Here is a 19,816-nt window from a genome sequence, read left to right on the forward strand (position 1 = left end):
CTAACTCTCTGGGGTTCCTCCACACATTTGATTTGTCTTTTCTGGCAATTTTGCCTAAAATTATGAAAAATATAAAGCAGGTTTTCAAAATATAATTGTGAAGGAACTCTGTGCTTATCAGCTTCTGCATGCTTTGGTATTGTCTGTTTTCTGCTGGGCTTTTGCTGCATTCTGATCTTTCATTTGAGGCTTAACAGACACATATCTAAGTGAAGAAAATAAAAATGCAGGCTTAAAGTTTTTTGGGTTTTTTTCTGTTGTATTTATTTCCTTATTTTATGAAAATCAGTCATTGTATAAAACTAAAAATGAAACCTTTTTAAAGGTGAAGGCTGTGCCAGCTAGCTGTGCACACCTTTTCTGTTTTTCGGCCCAAACATCCACCTGCACAAAGTTCAGTTTTTCACTATACCTTGGTTCTCTGCTGTATGTCATGTGTATGTTGCCATGGTGACAGGAGAAATACCAGCGTGAGCAGGAGAAACTGAAGGAGGAGTGGGAAAAAGCACAGAGGGAGGTGGCGGAGGAGGAGAGGAAGTATCATGAGGAGGTGTGTGTGCGTGTGCATGCGTGTGTGTTTGTGTGTTTACACATGCATTAGCTGAATTGTTAAAGCATACTAACTGTATGTTTCTGTGGCCATTTTAGATCTTTAAACCAACCTACTGTGTTTATGTCGGTGTTTGGTTTGGGATTTTCTCCTTCCTAACAGGAGCGTCGGATACTGGAGGAGACTGTGATGCCTCTGACACCCCGCTCCTCAGCTCTGCCCTCCCCCAGCAGAGGGGGGCTCTCCTCCACCTCCGAGCCACAGGACACGATTGTGCGTTCGCTGGCAGATTGGGAACGAAAACAAGAGCTACTGGAGAGACAGTCTGTGAGGGACTTATTCATTATGTGTTATGGATTATCCGTTTTGTTTGCACCATGTCGCTGTACAAATACTTTTTATTTCTTTCAGTTAAAACTACAAACCTTAATGGGTTTTATTATGAATTTGTTTCAGACTAACACAATGTAGTACATGACTGAAATAAAAGGAAAAGGTGATTTACCTCAATGGACTTGCAGATGTCATTGTTGGACAAAGTGGTTCTACAACAGATTGACTCAAAGGCTCTGAATAAAAATTTATGCCACACTTTTGAGATTTGAGAACTATGTATCATTTTCCTTCTATTTTATAATTTTGTATTACTTTGTCTTGGTTTGTGATAAAGAATCCAAGATTATGTTGCAGATAGTTAATATGACAGTTTAACCACTAGAGCTAAAACTATCTAGTTTAGTGATTGAAATTTATAAATATAAACTCTCAGAAGCTATGTTAGCTAATCAAATATCTGCTGTTTTATTATTCAGAGAGGAAGTACAGAGAGTGCAGAGTGGAAAAGGAAAGAAAATGACAGAACCAGTGACATCAGCACTGCTGACGACAGCATGAAGACCGGCAGAAGGTTGGTGAACCGAGACTCAAAGTGGCTAACAGTGTGGCTCAGATGGCTGTCTGATGATTTTTCTCAGCGAGTTGCTCCAATTGATCTTTGATGTTAATTTGTCATTATTTTTACTTCACTTGTGCATTCCTAAGTCTTAAAACGTTTTCCATTAATTTATTTATATGGAAATCCTTTTATTTTTTTTTTAGCAAGATTCATGTGTTTTAATCAGAATAGTCTTTGTACTCAAAACATGTTTAAGTCAAAACATTCAAGATTTTTTCCTAACTATTAGGAGCCAATTCATTCTATTTGTGTCAGAAAGTCCAGATTTTGACATTATTTTGGGCGAGGCTTTGAACATAAATAGAGATGAGGCTCTTTGATGAAAGTTTCTGTGTTTTTCTTTCTTCCTCTATCAGCTTGGTGAGTCAGAACAGCAGTCAGGCAGAGAGACTTGGTCACAGTGTTCACAATGGCCAAAAGCTTCCTCCGACGTCCCCCAAATGTTCAACTCCACCCAAGAAGCAATCTGGGCCTGACAGCACCAGAACCAGCCGGCCTGCTGGAGAACGAAGGTGTGTAAATGTTTGAGAGAGAGAAGAAATAAAGAGCTTGATTCAGTTTTATTACGTCAGCATTTAAATTTTTCATAAACATTGTTTCTGTTTTAAGAAATTGCCTCCTTTTCGATTTAAAGGAACCACTGTTGCAACCAAAAACGGCCAGCAGGTGGCATCTGTTGCCTGTATTTTCCTCCATGAATCTCCTTCACATAAATAACCCACTGCATTTCATAAAAGTGTTTAGAAAACATTTTTAGACAAGTCAAGTTTTAGAAAAACATAAAAAATGTTGTATTTAAACGAAAATGTGCAGTCAAATCTTCCAAAACTGTTTCTTGTGTCTGTGGTTTGGATTGGTCGTGGTCCATCTGTTTCGTCCAATCATGTTGCTGTTTCTGGGAGCCATCTTCATGTTGCATGTTGCTGTCCATTTCCAGGTGCGGACCCACTGATAACAATGTAAGAAGCTCATCAAAGCCCCTCGCAGCATGTCCATCAGCACCAGACACATTTCCCCCACCGTCCAACAGGTACTGCAGCACAGAAAGCCCACAAAGACCAGGAGGATGGGCGCTGCTCATTTCTGCATTGTCATTTTCTGCTTTACTCCCCACCCCCACCTTTACTTTCCTCCACCCCTCTCATGCCATGTGCACTGCAGCAGCAACCCTGCAGTCTGCCTGAAATTTTAAATAGACAGAGTGAACAATAATGTCAAGAAAATTATTGTATTATATTTTGTTTATTTTGAGGAGATTCATAAACATTGCAGGGGAAATTCTAGTTTTCAGATCTATTTGAGTTTCTAGGCTTTGATGAGGTTTCAAATGAAAAAAAAAAACACACAGATTAGAAAAAAGAAGGACAATGGTGGTTAATTTAATCACAGGTAAAGGATTTGGGCAGTGCATAGAACAAACAGATGTTGGTTTTAAAAAAATCTTATCCGTGCCTCTTCTTCCTTTTGTAGGTCTGTCAGTGGGAAGAAGCTGTGTTCCAGCTGTAGTCAGCCTCTGGGGAAGGGAGCAGCCATGATCATAGAGACTCTCAGCCTCTACTTCCACATCCACTGCTTTAAGGTTGGTTGGCCCACAAGCTGCACTTTATCTCCACAAGGTTGATTCACTGTAACAGATTCAGACCTCTCTGTTTTCTACTAGCAAAAGCTTAAATATCAAATGGGTAGAGTTAAAGAATACGATTTAGATACACTTTCTGCACATTATTCTTATGCTTTGGACTTTTTCAAATTCTGTCACATTTATACTTCAAACATTAGTGTATTTTTGGTGAGGGTTTATGAGACGAGCCAGTACCTTTCTAATAGTGTGGTGAGCTTTTGTAGTCAATAAAATTGAGTCACTTAAGTAGTAAACAGATTTGATTTGAATCGCAGTAGAAATGCAGCCGTTTTGTGAAGAAATGTAAATATCTGGGTTGAACTGTAAAGAATTGTTTTAGAAAAACCTGTCAGAAGCTGGAAAAGACTTGAAACTAGGTTGGAAGTTCACCGTCTGCAGGACAAGGTGCTTGGACATGCAGCCAGAGCAACAATGGATAAAAGTTGAATGTTTTCCAGTACTGAGATGGAGCTTTTTTTTAATCTTAATGTATTAATAAATGAATAAACTATATTTGCTGTCTTCTCCCTGCCTGTCTCTTTGTTAGTGTGGGGTGTGTAAAGGACAGTTAGGTGACACAACCACAGGGACAGACGTCCGGATCAGAAATGGACTCCTCAATTGCAACCAATGTTACATTCGTTCCCGCTGTAAGTTTCCAAACATTATCTCTATCTCCATCTCTTGTTTTCTTTTTTTGTTGTTGTTGTTTTTTAAATCCTTTTTCTACCTATCCACCTAAAATATTATTCAAATTAACCGTCTTCATGGCCTATAGCCCTTATATGGGTTGCAGAATTAAAAGTTCTGTTAAAGTTTAACAAAAGGATACACACTGTGAACTGCTGTATATATGTTAATTCTGGTTCATAGATTTAGTGTTTTAAAGGAAACTGATTCTGTTTCTCTCTAAAACTTTTAAATCAGAACATTCTATAAAACTTAAATGCGGGGACCCTGGTGAGACACAAGTGTTTTATTAAAAACTCTCCTCAGTATCCCTTTAATAAACGCAAGTCAGACTCAGTGAAGCATCAGAAGGAAGTCTGAAAGGAGATGACAAAATTAATTTTGTTGGAAAATTAACATTTTTATTCCTTTTTTAAAAACTTCTGCTTGTTAAAATTGTTGGTTTCTTTTTCCTTGTCTTTTCTCTGAAGCGGCCGGACAGCCGACCACATTGTGACGCTCAAGTGAAAAGCACAAGGTTTACAGAAGAAAGTCTCATTCTCATTTTAACCTGATTATCCACCAATCACGTCCTGCGCAGCCTGTTGGGATGTATGCTTCCTCTGCAGCACCGAAGATGCATCATATGAGCCAAATAGACATCTGGGAACTGTTGAATGTTTAAAACAAGAACATATATTATCTGTGCTCATGTCATCTGGTACGTGAGTGAATTCTGGATTCAATTCGTCTTTCCATAAAACATGCTTCATCATGCTGTGAGTTTGTTTTAAGGCGGCAGCCATACCGAAAAGAACCTACATTGAACACACTGAGTAAAATCTTAGCGCTTTTCATACTGGGAAAATTCACAAAAATGTAATGCAATCTGTTTCAGATTAAAGATTGATGTTGTTCCGAGGGATACAACTCGAAGTCGGAGGATTGAAAATGGGGTCAGGTAGCTCATTCTGAATTTTCTGAAGGTATAAACACTAAAAATCCCTTCAGGTAAATAATTTTTTAATTTACATGGTAAATTACAAAAGTACAATGAAGCTATGAATAAACCTTTGGAAACCATTTAGAAACATAAAATATACAAAAGTAAATATTTTTTCACCCTTGACTGTCATATAAAAACTTTTGTTTCTGTAAAGATTGTGATTAAGTTCTAATATAAAGCTATAGAGCAATTTGGGCTTATTATAAAGGCAATAATGAGTTTTGAGCTATTTGGTTGCAGCAGATTGTTCCTTATGCAGTCTCTCTGGTTGTATAGCCAACAGTTTAATGTGCCTTAGGAAAGGGAAATGATACAGGAAGCAAAGCACCAGATGTATGGTGTCTTATTTCTGCACTATTTTCATTTTGTGACAAGTGATTTGGTCAAATTTAAAGTGGGAAAGTGCAGAAAAGCAAACTCCATCCCTCCGTCAGCCGCTTAATCACTGCTGTTTATTTTCATACGAACGTATTCAATTTCATCATCTTTGATTGCCCTGTGATCCGTAATGGCGAATGAGAAAAGAAAAAACATTTGTTACAGAATATGCTGTGTTCTCCATACTGCAGGGCAAATATGGGTTTCATTTTTAATGTTTGTGATATTTAATGTGTAAGAATCAGGCTTATTTTGGTCATTTCTCAGCTGTATAGTTCATTTATGAGCCTGAAAAAGCATAAACATAAACATCTGTTGTATCTGAAACATCTATCGTCAGCAGAGGTAATACCAGACCAGCAGCAGCTGCACCTGTGCAATGTTTGGTTGGTTTAAAACTAAAGACCTGTCCTGCCAGCTGCACATTTAGGACTCTTGCTAAGAGCTTGGTTATATGTTGTGGGTGTGTTGGAAAAAAAAATGCATGTTTAAGCATAAAACCAAATGATTTGCTGTATGAAAGTAAAACAGCCTAAACTTCCTTGTGCTGAGCAGGCTTCACCTCCAGGGTCATCTCTTACTTTTTCTGATCTGCAGTATTTTAGGATCATTTTCCAGCTGTTGTATTTTTATTTTTAATCCTCATTTAGCTGGTGAGTAAATCAAAGACAAGTCTTTTATAGCAGTATGTTTGAGTCGGCGCTCCTCTCTCAGAGGGTTTTAACAGAACAGTAGGGGAATGGAAACCTTTTTGCATCTGTATTGTATTTATTGTATAATATTCACCTTGAACACTATTCTGAATATAGTTTCATTTGATGTTTAAATGCAATGGCATTTATTATTACATTACTGTATGTTTATAAATAAATATTATAAATCAAAGATATATTTCTTTTCTTTTATTGCAAAACAAGTGGCTGACAGACATTTGGAAAGTCCTGGAAATGTAAGAAAAAGTTGTTGCTCATATTTGCTGGAAAATTAAAGTCCGATTTTTTTATTTTATTATTATTTTATTTTTATTTTTTTATTGAAAATGCAAATCCTTCCACATCACCTTTTTCCATATATCTTTTACATGATTCTAAATAGTGCAAAGACTTAATGACCAACTGAACAAAATGCATACATTTAGTTTTGAAGTATAGTAAATGTAGAAAGATTCTGCAAAGATTGTGGTTAATGCTTGGGAATAATTCAACAATAATATTTGTTCTCAATTTAATATAGATGACAAAATGGCATTAATTTTTATTATTTTGTATCAATTGCCTTAAAAATTCTGTCTGGAACAATGATGGGAGTGTATGACTTTGGTAATTTATTCACTTCTTATTTACTGTTAAAACAGAATTTAGTAAACAATATATTTTTTTATCCAACTAAATCAATCTTGCTGTATGATTTTTCTTGACTTTTTTTCTGTTTGCTAAGCAGAATAATTTTTTTTTTATTATTTATTTAATTTTTTTAAAAGGTTACTTTGTTTTATTTAGCCTATTTTTACTTGTCTGGTTATTTGGTCGTTTTTTTTATTTTCATAAACTATTTGTTTTATGCTTTTTTTGTCATGCTTCTGATGTTATTTTTTTTTAACAATTACTAATGTTAGGTATTTTTAAGCAAAATAGAAAAAAAAGAAAAAAGAACACTGCCAGTATGCTTTGTTTTAAATAAATTTTTTAATTTATCTACTCTTCGATGTGTAAAAACGTCAAAGTTGATGAAACAGAATCGCTGTAATGTTTTGTCAAGTGAAAACCAGATTTTGTTTTGTTTGTTTTGGGGGAGCAAAGATGTGATTGTTTGGTTATTATTAAAGAATCCATGGGGCCTAAATGAATTAGAAACCGCCCCGGAACTGTCCTTGGTGCTGAAATCGACGGACTTTTTAAACCACCGGGATGAGATTTACAATCCCAGTTAATCTATATAGACTTAAAGAATAATGGTCGCTTCTTGAACTTCTTTAAAAAATGACAAAAGCAAGCTTGAACTATTATTTTTTTATCATCAACAATCATTTCAATGGTACACCTTGAAAACTATGTGCACATGTAGAAATATTTCCTTCTTAAATATAAGCATTCAATACCTACATATAAATAACTTTCAGATCCTGGACAAAACATGTTACATAATGCTCACAAAATGGGAGAAAAATCATTTTAAACCAGACAAAAAGACAACATGCAAATTATATAGAAATAAATACAATGTCTGCATCCATCCCCCCTTTTTTTAATACCCAAAATAAATTTTTCCGAGGGAATTTTAGTAAAACATCAAAAAGACTTGTATGGTCGATCTACGAGGGAATATGGCCTATGGTTCAACTATAAGAGACAAGAATACGTAATAACACTATACAGTTTGAGCCACAAAACACTGCCGTAGAAAGACACACAAAACATAGATTTCCTGTCTGACGTGAACATTGCAGTAGTTTGTGCCTTTTTTAATATCGAGGAAATAAGTGTGTTTGTAGAGACAATTTAAAGAAACTAAACTCTCTGCAGCCCTAAGAAACAAAAAATACCGCAGTTTCCACACAGTTGGCTGTGTCTAGAGGGAAGAAAAAACGCGTCGGTGGATGGTTGTGTCAGAGGGTCCTCAGTCATGGCTGTCAGGCGCCTCTGTAGCCAACAGAAGCAGCTGTTGAACTCTCACTCTGAATGAGATTTAACGAGGCTCCTTTGCTTTCTGATGGCACCGCGCGTTTCCAGTGTGCCAACCTTCGTTTTTTTTCCCCACAGTGAGAACAAAAATAAACATCTGAACAAGTCATTTGCTCCAACATCTTTTTTTCTAAAACTAAATTAAGGTGAGGTATGTATGACGCCGTTCTACATTTTAAGTGAAAGTAAATAGCCCGTTTCGCTGTTTTGTAGGTAAATAGCTCTCAGACTTGAATATGAGAAGGTGGTAGCAGTTCACCCAACTTGCTTTAGTCTCAATGTGAAAGTGTGACTTGTCAAGATGGATATTTTACAGGAAAATTGTTGACCACAAGGAAAAGCGCAAGGTAAAAATAAAATAACCATATTCATCTGTTTTTCTATCTGTTTTTTATTGTCCTCCAGTCTGTGTTGGGCGATTGCTTTTCAGTCTCCAGAGAACTCTGCTCGGGTTTTCTAAGCTTCATTAGAACATGCTCGTCTTTACTAGTGTCGCTTTAGCTCCGTTCTGTCTTTGCAAAGACGACAGTACGCTGGCGAATGGCCCGCCCAACGAGTCCGGGATGGATGTGATGGTCCCGGGTGCGGCGGCCCAGCCTTGGCTTGGTGCCGTCACTCCCATGCCAGTGGATACGGAAGTCTTCACTTGGTCCACCTGTCCGTTCCCGGTGGTGTTGACCTGGCCTGTGGTGGGGCTCGGTCCGCCGCAGTTGGAAGTGGGAACCGGGTTCGGCCCCGGTCCTCCCGTGCTGTCTGGGTCGGTAGTTTTGGTGTCTTTACTGTCTTCGTCTCTGGAGTCGGACTTCTTCCCGGAACTGGACTTGGCAGCCGCTGCGGCCGCTGCAGCTGCACGCTCCTGCTTGCGGAATTTCGCGCGACGATTTTGAAACCACACCTGCAAAAACGTTCAAAACGTTTATACCACAAACACAACATTTAAATTATATTCATGTTTATTTTTTTCATAGTTGTGAAACAAGCAATATAAAAATTTAAGTTGGATAATTTTGCGGCTGTTTGCGTCAATATTAGTAAAATCAAAGATGCAAGCTTTGTATCTAATGATTTACTTGAAAATGATTAGATGAATCGTACGTAAAGTCAACCGCCAGCGGTGGGCTCCTGTTGAGCTGTGGGGTTTTTGTACCTGCACTCTGGCTTCAGTCAGATCGATCTTGAGTGCCAGCTCCTCTCTGGTGTAGATGTCCGGGTAGTGGGTCTCCGCAAAAACCCGCTCCAGCTCCTTTAGCTGCGCGCTGGTGAACGTAGTCCGGATGCGCCTCTGCTTCCTCTTTTCGTTCAGCCCACCATGATCGGTGAATAGTTTGTAGGGAACTGTAAACCAAAAGGAAATGTCAAGGTTGACGCATGTTATCCGCTTAGTAAAAAGGGAACGAGATTGTTTAAGTGTGATGCTGTCAAATGGGAGTAAATTAAAAGTTGGTTATTTTGTGTAAAATCCGGTTACTCACGCTGAGTTGGAGCTTCCAGTTAAATCGTGTATTTGATTACCTTTGAATTAGATCAGAATTGATAACACTGCTGACCTGTGAAGCGGCTAATTGTAAAATTAATTGTTGCTCCTCAGATTGAGGCTCCTGTTTGAAAACTTGTCATAATGTTGCCGTCCGCCTCGCTTGTTGCTACTGTAACTCCAATTTAGTGTCAATAATGAGCTTTAGTCTTTGGTTATCTAATTATTTTCGAAGCTTTATGTCTCATCCTAAAGTAAATAAATTATGCCTATCATTTTGGCAGCTTAAGATAATTCTGTTGGCGGTTTTGGGTGTGACTGGGATAGTATAACCCCATAACCGAATTACGTCTTGCCTGCAATCGCTTCTAACGTGATAAATTCTTTCATTTGTGTAAGCAAATTTCGTTTGGTAAATACTAAACACATTTCCATTTTCAAATGCAATCAAGGCGTCCTATAATACACCAGGTTGAGGCTGCGGAGCTCGCTGCTGCTTACCTGCGGCATACGGGCTGCTCTGGTGATCCCGCAGGGTCCCCAGACTGCAGGACCCCGGCGTTAGGGAAGGACAGCCGGAGGTGGCCCCGAAAGTGGTCCTGATGGGATTGTACTGGAAGCCGCTAGTCTGACTGCACGAACTGAAGTCCGCGTAGGCCGATGCCAAGCTCGACGTGTCCATCCCGGCCATACATGACTCGTAGGCAGAGGAATTTAGGTAAGAATACTCCATTTTATACATTTGAGAAGTCTCGGTTGCGATTGAAAGCTGCACTTCCCTAGGAAAAAAAAATCCAACAGAAGCACCCAAAGATGGGTCTGAAACGAAAAAAAAACAAACAAAAAAAAAACCAAATTAAAAATCAAAATGAGGAAGACGCGCGGTCTGAGTTTGATGACTTGTTTGGTTTGGACTGCTTAGAAGAAGGCTGGACGGTGAGTAGATGTTCACTGCTCAGCGCCTGCTCCAAAACTGGCCTCCTTTATACGAACCTAGCCCTGTTTTATGAAAAGCCCCCTAAGAGCCGCCTAGCCCGAGGTCTCTAGAGCATATAGTCCTCATAATAAACTTGGCTCTTTCCGCTTGGACAATAGCAAAGCGTTTGGTCTTATTGCTAGCGCTTTTTTACATGACAATAACTCATCAGTCTATTGGGCTGGCACTGGGGGCCCGGGCTGTCCAACCTCCCTATCATTGATCCCCTGCATCTCTAATTAGAATTTAATACCACGCCATTACGCAGCCCTCCACCACCGCCGCCGCCGCCCACCTTCTCCACCCATCCACCCCACTCCTCTCCAACCAACATCTTGCCCTTTAATTCAATCACACCACTTGGAAATAATGAAAGTTGGGTGACGATTCTCCCTGATCCAATTTTCTCCAAGCTTTTAAGCCTTTTAAGCGACCGTATACCTTGGGCAGGATTTCACAGAGTATTCCCACTCTGCCTCTTCTTTCTGTCCGTATGCTCCGACATTTTTTTCCTGCTGTTTCTGCCTCTGATCTTCTGCACTGAAGCGGTAAAACATGTCAATTTTTATCCAGTAAAATGACCTATTTTTACGCACAAGGATCCGTTTCAAGTGCACTTGATAATAATGCAATCATTGCGCAAAAGAAGAGGATGTAACAAGCAAATATGCACTCGTGATTTTTTTTTCCCATATTGACAATTTTTTTTGTTTTGCTCTGTGTGAGAGTCTGGCTTTAACTCTGAAGGTGCAGTTAAGTGTAATAAGGGCCTTGTCAAATTCTTCAAATAAAAATATCCATTTTATGACAAAAATAATAAAACAAATATTTAAATTTCAAGACGTTAATTTAAAGAAATAAAACATAAAAACTTCTTCTCCTTTGCTGTCTCTGCTGCAGAATCAAACCGTGCCGGGTGTGTTTTCTATGTTTCGAATGACTTTATAATTCTCTTTATTACTTTCATTATTCCGTTTATTTGGCAAATAACATCTTTGTAATGAAAGTAACGAACTGGCGCGGCAGTCATCGGACCTCTCAGGCTCCCAATATTGGCTGAGTGGTTAATTCGGTTTGTGTAATAAGGTGAACCGCTTTGTATGGCGCTTACACACACTGTGTTTCTTCTTCTTCTTCCTCTTCTTCTTCTTTTCCCTCCTATTTTTATTCATTGGATCGAGTTCAAGTTCTTGTCGAGGCTCCGTGTTTTCCCTCCAAATTATCTGTACACAAAAAAAGGCGCATCAGTAATTATGGCACATCAATCTAATTTTGCAAATGGTTATTTGGTGCCTAAACGCTTTCATCTGGTGGTGTGTGTTGATTGGAATATGACTGTAATATTGTTATAATAATCCTAGGGGGATTGAAAGCATGCATTTTACAGCAGGTGAGTTTGGTGTCAGTTTGGACAGTGGATATTAAACGCGTTTGTCTCACTGCCTGTTTAGTTTTACAGGATTATTATAGATTATTTTTCTTTCTGAAGCGTCTCAGTCTTTATTTTACCTGACTTTATCGCAGTATTGATTATTTTATCACCAAAAGAAATGTGTTGCTGTTATTAAAAACGTTGGCCGTTTGCAGGTAAAATGTAAATTTTAACGAGTCTGTGATTAAATTCTACATTTTAGCCTCTAAAAAAATGGGACATACGTTACAAATTTTAGTTTCCTGGAATGTTAAACCTTTATTAGAATATAACTAGATCGGACGTACTTCCATATGAACACGTATTTTGCTTCCATAAGACATGGGTTTTCCATCAGTTATTTGTATCTCTCCAACTGCTGACACCTTGCAGTGTGTTTCTGTCTCCTATTTATTCTTTACTGACACAACCCCGTCCCTATTATGTAAATGCTTTCTTTTTTATCTTCTTTATTCGCTCTGCACACGAGCTGGGACCCAAAAGTTGTACCAAATGGTTAATTTGATTATTGAAACCAAAGAGCCAAATGGTTCACCGTCCTCCCTCCACGCGTCTGGCAGCTAGAAAAGAAACCATCTCTGGGAATTAATCTAATAACGCTCAAAGAAACGAGAAGTCTTTTCTGATATTTCGCCGAGGCAAATACAATTATAGCTTTTAGCCATCGGTTTCTTTCACTGAGGCCGCTCTTTATTCCTGGGCTCTATAGCCCGGTCCCCTCCACCAGAGTCCACCAGCTATTGAAACGCCCCTTCTTTTATAGTTTCAACATCTTTTAATTCTATCAACTGGTTCTGGTGAGACGAAAGGCCCCAGATTCCATTCTGATGTCAGAATATTGAATTCGAAATCTCGCACGCTGGAGTCTGAGTTTCTTTGCATGATTTTAAGTCATTTTGCAAAATGCCACAGGAAGTTTTATCCAGATGCGCATTGGAGCATTGCTTTTAGTGATTTACAGTAACATAATAGCACTTTAAGTCAAATACAGCGGTAATTAAAGTGTAATTATATGGCTTTAAATATACAGCTTTACCTAAATAAATCAAGAAAATGGGATGTGTGCAAGACCCTGAGTTCCCTTGGCAAGTGCCGAACAATAGCCGGGATGCAGGAGGAACTCCTCTCCATTTAGTGCGCACTATCGTTGCTCAGCAATATAGGAATGCGGGTCGACAGGAGGAACAAAAAGAGGAACAAAATGCCATTGTCTGCGGGTGGATTGGATGGATCCACTCCCCTGAAAAGGCAAAGGAACAGAAGAAGATAAAGAGAGGGAGAGAGATGGGAGGGTCCTGCTGTCACATTTCACCTACAACGTCTCACTCCTTCGCCCGAGGAAATGCCGGGCTTATCAAAGCAGTTATTAATAAGGCCGCGTGTTGCAGGGGAGGGGCTCTGGGGCAAATAAAAAATTCATTTTGGGGACACTCTCATGGCGATTTAGGCTGATGTCTCAATTTGACGGAGCAGAAAAATATCCGAGAAAAATCAGAGGTGCGATAAAATCATCGCAGATTATTCCATTTCAATAAGTTCCATTCGGAAAAGTTAAAGCATTCCTTCACCGCAGTTATATATTTTTTCGGATTAAATGTTTGTCGATTGACGCATTTTCAGATATGAATAGAAGAAACTACCGTGTTCCAGGCTGGTGCGTAAAAAGCGCTTTGCGTTTCCAACCGCACAGATGGAAAGTGACATCTGGAGAAGAGACGAAATTAAATTAGGAACTGGTGTCTTCCACCAGTGTCTGCAGAGGAGAAAAGAAAATGTGCAGCACAAAGAAAGAGAGGGGTTTGCTTTGCATGGTGCAGCCGCTGTCACATTTGTTCTGTATTTTTTGCGCATTTCTATCTGTTGCATATTCTTTCTGACATAAATTGTTGCGCTGATTGGGTCAAATAGAAATGTAGAGATAATATTCACCTGTTCTGCAAATAAATGTTGTTTTCTCTCCTCTTTGAGAACACATTTGTGGTTTCAACCCACGGTTTAATTTTAAGTATCTTAATGACACATCTCACCAGTGATGGATGAAAATCGTCGATTTTGATATTATTGAATTTCCATGCGCTTTGCAAAGCTCATAACATGCTTCAGACTGGAAAGATGGGTGGGATTGACTGTGCTTAAACTACTCAGACTGTGTAACTATAATTGTGTAGTTATAATTTTGAGTAAATGACGATAAAGTTGGGGGTTCCTCAAGGCTCCATTCCCAGATCACTCTTTTTCAATTCATTTGAATTTTCTTTATATATTTAAATGAAACGTTTATATATAGCAAATGTTATATGAAGTCACTTTGCCAGATAGACAGATCCCATTCATAGAAATATATTTTAAAATCAGCACCATGCAATGCAATGATTGAAATTTTGAATGCTACCACAATTTAGTCAAATTCAGTTTACAAAACAAATAAACTTCATATATCTTAGGAAGTTCACCCGACTCCCTCAAGATATTACTTTTACAGGAATGATGATAATCCTGAGCAAAAGTGGAAATTCTAGTTCAGGTCATGAGGACTGCGTTTTCCATCCTACACACAGTTTCACACAAATCCCAGGAAGACACTAAGTGATGTCCACACAGTCGGCAGATTTATCAGAATGTTTTCAAATCTAAGGCAAAAAAGAAAAACATAATTGGTTTTGGCCCAAAAGATGCAAGTTTGATGATCTACATTTAACAAGTTTTACCGCATAGCAAAACCTTTGGACTCAAACCAACATTCACAAAAAGCCTATTTGTAAATCACCCTACTTCATATTAAAAATTATCATAACCTATTTCTCTGTCCTAGTTAGAATGCAATTTTATTTTGGTAATGTTTCATATTTAGTAGGTTACAGAAAAGGTGTTTTTGTTCTCTTTAATTAAAATGAATCAGGCAGCTGCAGCTCATCTGAAAGAGTTCTGACCAACACCAACTATAGATCATATTCCGCCAGATGTAAAATCATATCCATGGTCTTTCATAGTTTTTTCCATTGGGGCTAAATTTTATTTTGCTCATTCATATGTATCATGTTGTAGCTCCAGTTATAACTAACATCAATAATGCGCGTGGTGGATTTAAATTTAAAGTAATCTTTTAATTTGATAATCATGTTTCTTCAGTAATATGCAGTTTTTCTGGAGCAGCACATCCAGATTTCTGAGTTGAATAAAAAGGAAACTCTGTGGAGGAAGCTAAAGATTATGGTGGTTGCAAGGAGGACTCCCAACCTCCAAGACTTGAAGCTCATCACCAAAGTTAAATCTTTAAATACCAATGAAAACATGCTAAAGAGTACTTAGTTGACTGCTGTAATGTCAGCAAATACGTTACTTTGCTGTCCTTTGAAAAATACCTGTTCCATTTCCTATCAAAAGCAAATTTATTGGTTGATTAAAGTATTTTTTAATCTGGGTAATAATTTACGTATGCAATGTATGCGCTGTTTTATTTTTTGTTTTCACTGTTTCTGTCTTTTTATCTGATTCTTAAACATCACATTTGTGTTATTTATTTATCGTCTCTATGTACAAGTCTGTGCATCTGTTCCTTTATTTCCCTGCAAAACACTTGCTGTTCAACTAAAGTTGCCCTGCCTGTAGAGGTCTCTGTCGTGAGTGATAATGTTCTTTTATTCTACAATAACGCGTACCACTGTCTTCCAGATGTTGCAGCCAGTTCCTGAAGAGCCCGGCTCGTCCCTCCTGGCCTCATCTGCCCCTCCGAGCCTTTATCTGCGCTTCCCGAGTGACCAAGAGACCAGCCAGCGGATTAACATAAAAATCTTATTCCGGGGGATAAGATTAGGAAACATATTACCCTCTAACGCGGCCTTGGCACGAGCAAGAGCCAGGCAAAGAATCAATTACTAAATTACTCCAACCTCTAAGTCGACATTAACGCAGAGAAATGCCATCGACCGCTTCTGAAATAAGATTTCGCTAAGATGCGATCATTAAATCTCTTGCCAGTGTTCAAGAATTTGATTCATAAAATCGTCTGAAATGAGATGGAATTAAATTCTTATCGGGGCTCTTGTCATCGTTTCATCCCGCGCTGTTTAACGGTGGTCAATGGCCTTCATGAGATTTTCCCTGTAAATAAACTTAGTAATCGAATCCGCCTCTCCGCGACACATTGTTTGGTTGTTATTAATTTATTGCAGCCGAGCAGGGCGGTGGGGTGGAGAGATGCAGGCCATGAGGCTGCCGGCTGAGAGCCTGGCTGCGGGTTCTTTCTGAAGGTTTCAGATCACACAAACAGCGAGGCATTGTGGGTTTGGACTCCGTTTGGCTGCAACAAGCTTTGAGAGGAAGGGGTGACTGAAACATCATCTGTCATTTTTTTTTCTGCATTTCACCCCCAGTGGGGTCAAAGCATATTTTATTTAAGTATAGTCCACTGGCATTACCCCCCTATCCTTTCTCCGCACCCAACCCGACATTAGCAGTTGACAATTATTATCCCCAACCCCATAAATCAGATGCGTGACCCGTTATTATTGTTGAATTGAATAGCTGTTGGGGAAGTGAGGGTCAGTGTCATTAACTTGCCTCCACAGCCACCCCACACACACACACCACCCTCGGGCCCCCTGAAGGCATTTGGCCCTCTATACAAGGACCTGCTGGCTAATAATGCCGTGTGGCCTGCCCAGAAGCTTAATCACACATGCATTAAGGGGAAGACAGCGGCCCTTTGTGCACACGTAGGTTTACTGGAATTAAGCGATTAATGGTCATCTCAGCGGCAGGCAAGGAGGCAGCGCACAGAGCAAGACGCAGCGCTGTTTTACGGCAAAAAACGTGAAAAAGGGTTGGACAAAGAGAAGAAGTAAAGGAAGGAAGGATAAGAGATGCAATTACAGTAGTCCGTGTCCCCCAATCCATCATGCAACGTCAAGGTCATTGTGTATGATATTGATTATGATACAAGGCTTTGTGATGTTTATTACACCCCTCCTGCTTCCATATAATAATATGCAAAAATGCCGCATGTAAACACCTGCTATCAATTTCTAAAGCTGCTAATTTGCCTCGCCTCGTGGTTCCTCCTTTCTCTCCCAGTTTCATATTCCTCACTTGTGTTATGACTGAACACGTGGCCGCGCATTAAACTGTTTTGCCTGCAGCCTCCATCTGCATAAACCATCAGGCAGCTCATATGAATTATGATTTCCATATAGTCAAAAAGGGGAGGGGGGACCCAATGAGAGCCAACAACAGGGCTTCTAAAATATATTGTTTCTTATACAAATGAGATGTCAGAGCCGTTAATTAACTTATCAGTGACACACTGGGTTAACTGGGAATAGAGGGTGATGTAACAATGCTAATTTAATAGAATTAGAAATGTTGAATTTATATCTGGAGGGAAAACATTGACCAAAAAATAGCTATAACAAATATTTTGTGAAGCATTTCGACATCATTCACCGGCCCAAACAGGTGTTGGGAGCCAAGTCTCCTCCTCAGGTTCACCTAGGAGTTTATGGATGTACTAGAAAACTTTCAGTCTTTCTTTTATAGATTACTGGTTTCCAATTAGTTTTACTTTTTAAATCTTTGATTTGCAGGAGTCAGTGAGGCTGATGTGAAGTAAATAAAGTGAAAAAGTTTGCAATTATTCCAAATCTAATCCATTTGCTGTGTCTTATTGCTAATGTCAATTTTTTTTCCCTTTAGTTGATGTTTTTAGTGGCTCTTTTTATGAAAACGACCAACAGAATCTTTCATCTTGATGAAAAGATTCTGTTTGTGCAAAATGTGGATTTTGCACATTTCCTCCTCAGCAGAAACAACCTGAGTATTCTGAGCTGCATGCTAGACAACAAATGCAAACTCTTGAATTTTATGTTCATCCTTTTGTCATTGGTCTTCCAAAGAACAGCTATCTATATTGACGGTGAAGGGTAAATTATATTGCCATGACCACCACCCAATGGCAGAGCTTGTTGATCAATCAAACCTAATTTGATTGGATGAAAGCCTTAAAGAACAGCCAGATGGGAGCTATCAGAGTGGGTCTGTCCACTGATTCACTTCCTGTTCCCAGAAGGCGTTGTCTGGGCTCTGAAGGATGATGGTGCACCACAGAGCCGGATGAGACAGATTCCGTGTTCTGGATCAAATCAATACATGTAAACAGTAACTAAATACAAGGCCATCATTTCTTTATTTACCTTTTGCAACTGTTTTCCCTGAGGATTTTGATTGAGGACTGCACCTGATGCAATAATTTTTGTATTTTACAGATTTTAAATAATCATTGAACTTTGATGATGACCCTAATCCTGTGTGAGATTTCTCTGTGTCCCCAGAATCAAATCACTAACTTGTCTTTGCTTTTTTAGATACACTGTGGTTGGGATCATTCACTTGTTGAGCACATAAAACTTTATTGCCTTTAATACAAATTGATCTATTTTAAAGATCTATGTCTGATATGGGTAGCAATCTTTGACTGTGATTACACACAACTGGGGGGTGAAAGGGGCTAACATGGAAAGTAAATATTAAATATAATTTTTTCTTACAATTATTAATCTTTGTTATTTTATTTTTTACTGATCAATTGGTTTTGAATTACTTGCTTTCTGGTCGTGAATTTTTATGCATGAAATATTGTATCAGTAGTTACAGCAGTCTTATTTCACTCAAATGGCTAAAGTCAAATAAATACTGTCAAACTTATACCATGAATATGGTGTAGTGCACATGAACAGCTGAGATTTGACCTTTCTGAACAGTTTTCATTTATGTTCCTTATAAATATCCTTTCAGGATGTTCAAATAAGCTCTTATTCTACATAGGTGGTGTCCTGAGATTTCATAGCATATGACCTCATTAGTTGTTTTGCTCAAAAGGTTTTATCTGAATGTCTGTGTCAAAGTTTTTTGCTTTGAGAATTTTTTTCTGAATGTGCTTTTCAAAAGTTAATCTGATGTTTTGGGATTTTTTATTAGCAGTTCAATATGACATCATCTCCCATCAAACTACAAGATTCTAACATTGTGATTAGTCAAGTTTTGAAGACCTAATTGTGGTAAGTATTTTTTCCTTGGATGATATGCTATGCTATATTTCTCTGTTTGTGTGTAAGGTCCCTGCAAAATATTGTTTTCCTCCGCATGTATGATGCTGTACCACATGTACAACATAATTTAGATTACATTCACACTGCATTCAAAGGCAACCCAAATGTAACATTTTTTTGCGCATGTGACCCATGTTAGATTCTTATGACAGGTACATTAATGAGCCAATGAGAGAGACACTGTTGCAGAGTGCAGGGAGCTAAGAAAAGTAAGGATTAAATCAGGAACATATAAAACCATCATGATAACACTTTATTTGACGGGTTGTGAATAAGACAGTCATGACACCGTCATAAAACGTGACATAACACCTGTCATGAACATGAGTAAGTCTTCATGAATATTTATGACTGTTGTCATAAAGTGTCATCTGATTATTGCTGATTAAACTTTAGGTTTAATAACATAAAGCTACATAATTTTTAAAGCTTAATCAGTAATACTTTTATAACAAGTTTATGTCAGATCATGATTTGTTGGTTAATGTCAAGTTGTCATGACAAAGACATTTTGAATAATGTCAACTTTGTATTAAAAGTGTCATAATTTACCAAATGATGCTTTATGACAACAGTCATAAATATTCATGAAGACTTATTCATGTTCTTGACATGTGTTATGTCATGTTTATGACGGTGTCATGACAGTCTTATTCACAACCCGTTAAATAAAGTGTTACCACTATCGTTAACAAAACAGAAAAATGCTAAAAGAAAAGCAAATGTAGGAATATATAAAACCCCAAAATGTTACAGATCATGACATTAATTGATTCTTGAAAAATAAATCACTGATTTATCAACAGAATTACATCTGACAATAACATCAATATCACAAGTGACTGTAAAATTACACCCAGCTTTTTAATTCCTTGTAGGTTTTTGTCCTCTAATACTGAATGTTTGTATGAGACCATATATTGCTCGCTCTGGCAGAAAGAGAAGTCAAGTGGTTAAAATATGATGCCAGC

The 19,816-nt window shown here is 38.3% G+C and overlaps 2 protein-coding genes across 11 annotated transcripts in view; one reads left to right on the forward strand and one right to left on the reverse strand.

The window, feature by feature from the left end:
- The window catches only part of LOC122836714 (LIM and calponin homology domains-containing protein 1-like), a 68,652-nt gene extending 64,082 nt beyond the window's left edge, over positions 1 to 4,570 (forward strand). For 6 of the 10 annotated variants that reach the window (XM_044126489.1, XM_044126494.1, XM_044126490.1 and 3 more), the window contains 8 exons: positions 458 to 550; positions 713 to 877; positions 1,363 to 1,457; positions 1,862 to 2,017; positions 2,443 to 2,535; positions 2,976 to 3,084; positions 3,674 to 3,776; positions 4,287 to 4,570. In XM_044126489.1, coding sequence (XP_043982424.1) covers positions 458 to 550; positions 713 to 877; positions 1,363 to 1,457; positions 1,862 to 2,017; positions 2,443 to 2,535; positions 2,976 to 3,084; positions 3,674 to 3,776; positions 4,287 to 4,312 — 840 coding nt within the window. In that variant the 3' untranslated portion in view covers positions 4,313 to 4,570. The remainder of the gene's footprint in view (positions 1 to 457; positions 551 to 712; positions 878 to 1,362; positions 1,458 to 1,861; positions 2,018 to 2,442; positions 2,536 to 2,975; positions 3,085 to 3,673; positions 3,777 to 4,286) is intronic. The other 4 variants (XM_044126491.1, XM_044126496.1, XM_044126497.1 and 1 more) reach the window with 2 other exon arrangements.
- A 1,487-nt stretch (positions 4,571 to 6,057) lies between these two features.
- Positions 6,058 to 10,289, reverse strand: phox2bb (paired like homeobox 2Bb). Its single transcript, XM_044126500.1, has 3 exons — positions 9,836 to 10,289; positions 9,008 to 9,195; positions 6,058 to 8,755 (listed from the first exon to the last, which is right to left on the reverse strand). Exons 1-3 carry the CDS (start codon positions 10,074 to 10,076, stop codon positions 8,327 to 8,329), a joined length of 858 nt encoding a protein of 285 aa, XP_043982435.1. The 5' UTR covers positions 10,077 to 10,289; the 3' UTR covers positions 6,058 to 8,326.
- Positions 10,290 to 19,816: the final 9,527 nt, after the last annotated feature.

Source organism: Gambusia affinis, linkage group LG09 (assembly GCF_019740435.1).
Source record: "Gambusia affinis linkage group LG09, SWU_Gaff_1.0, whole genome shotgun sequence".
Taxonomy (NCBI): domain Eukaryota; kingdom Metazoa; phylum Chordata; class Actinopteri; order Cyprinodontiformes; family Poeciliidae; genus Gambusia; species Gambusia affinis.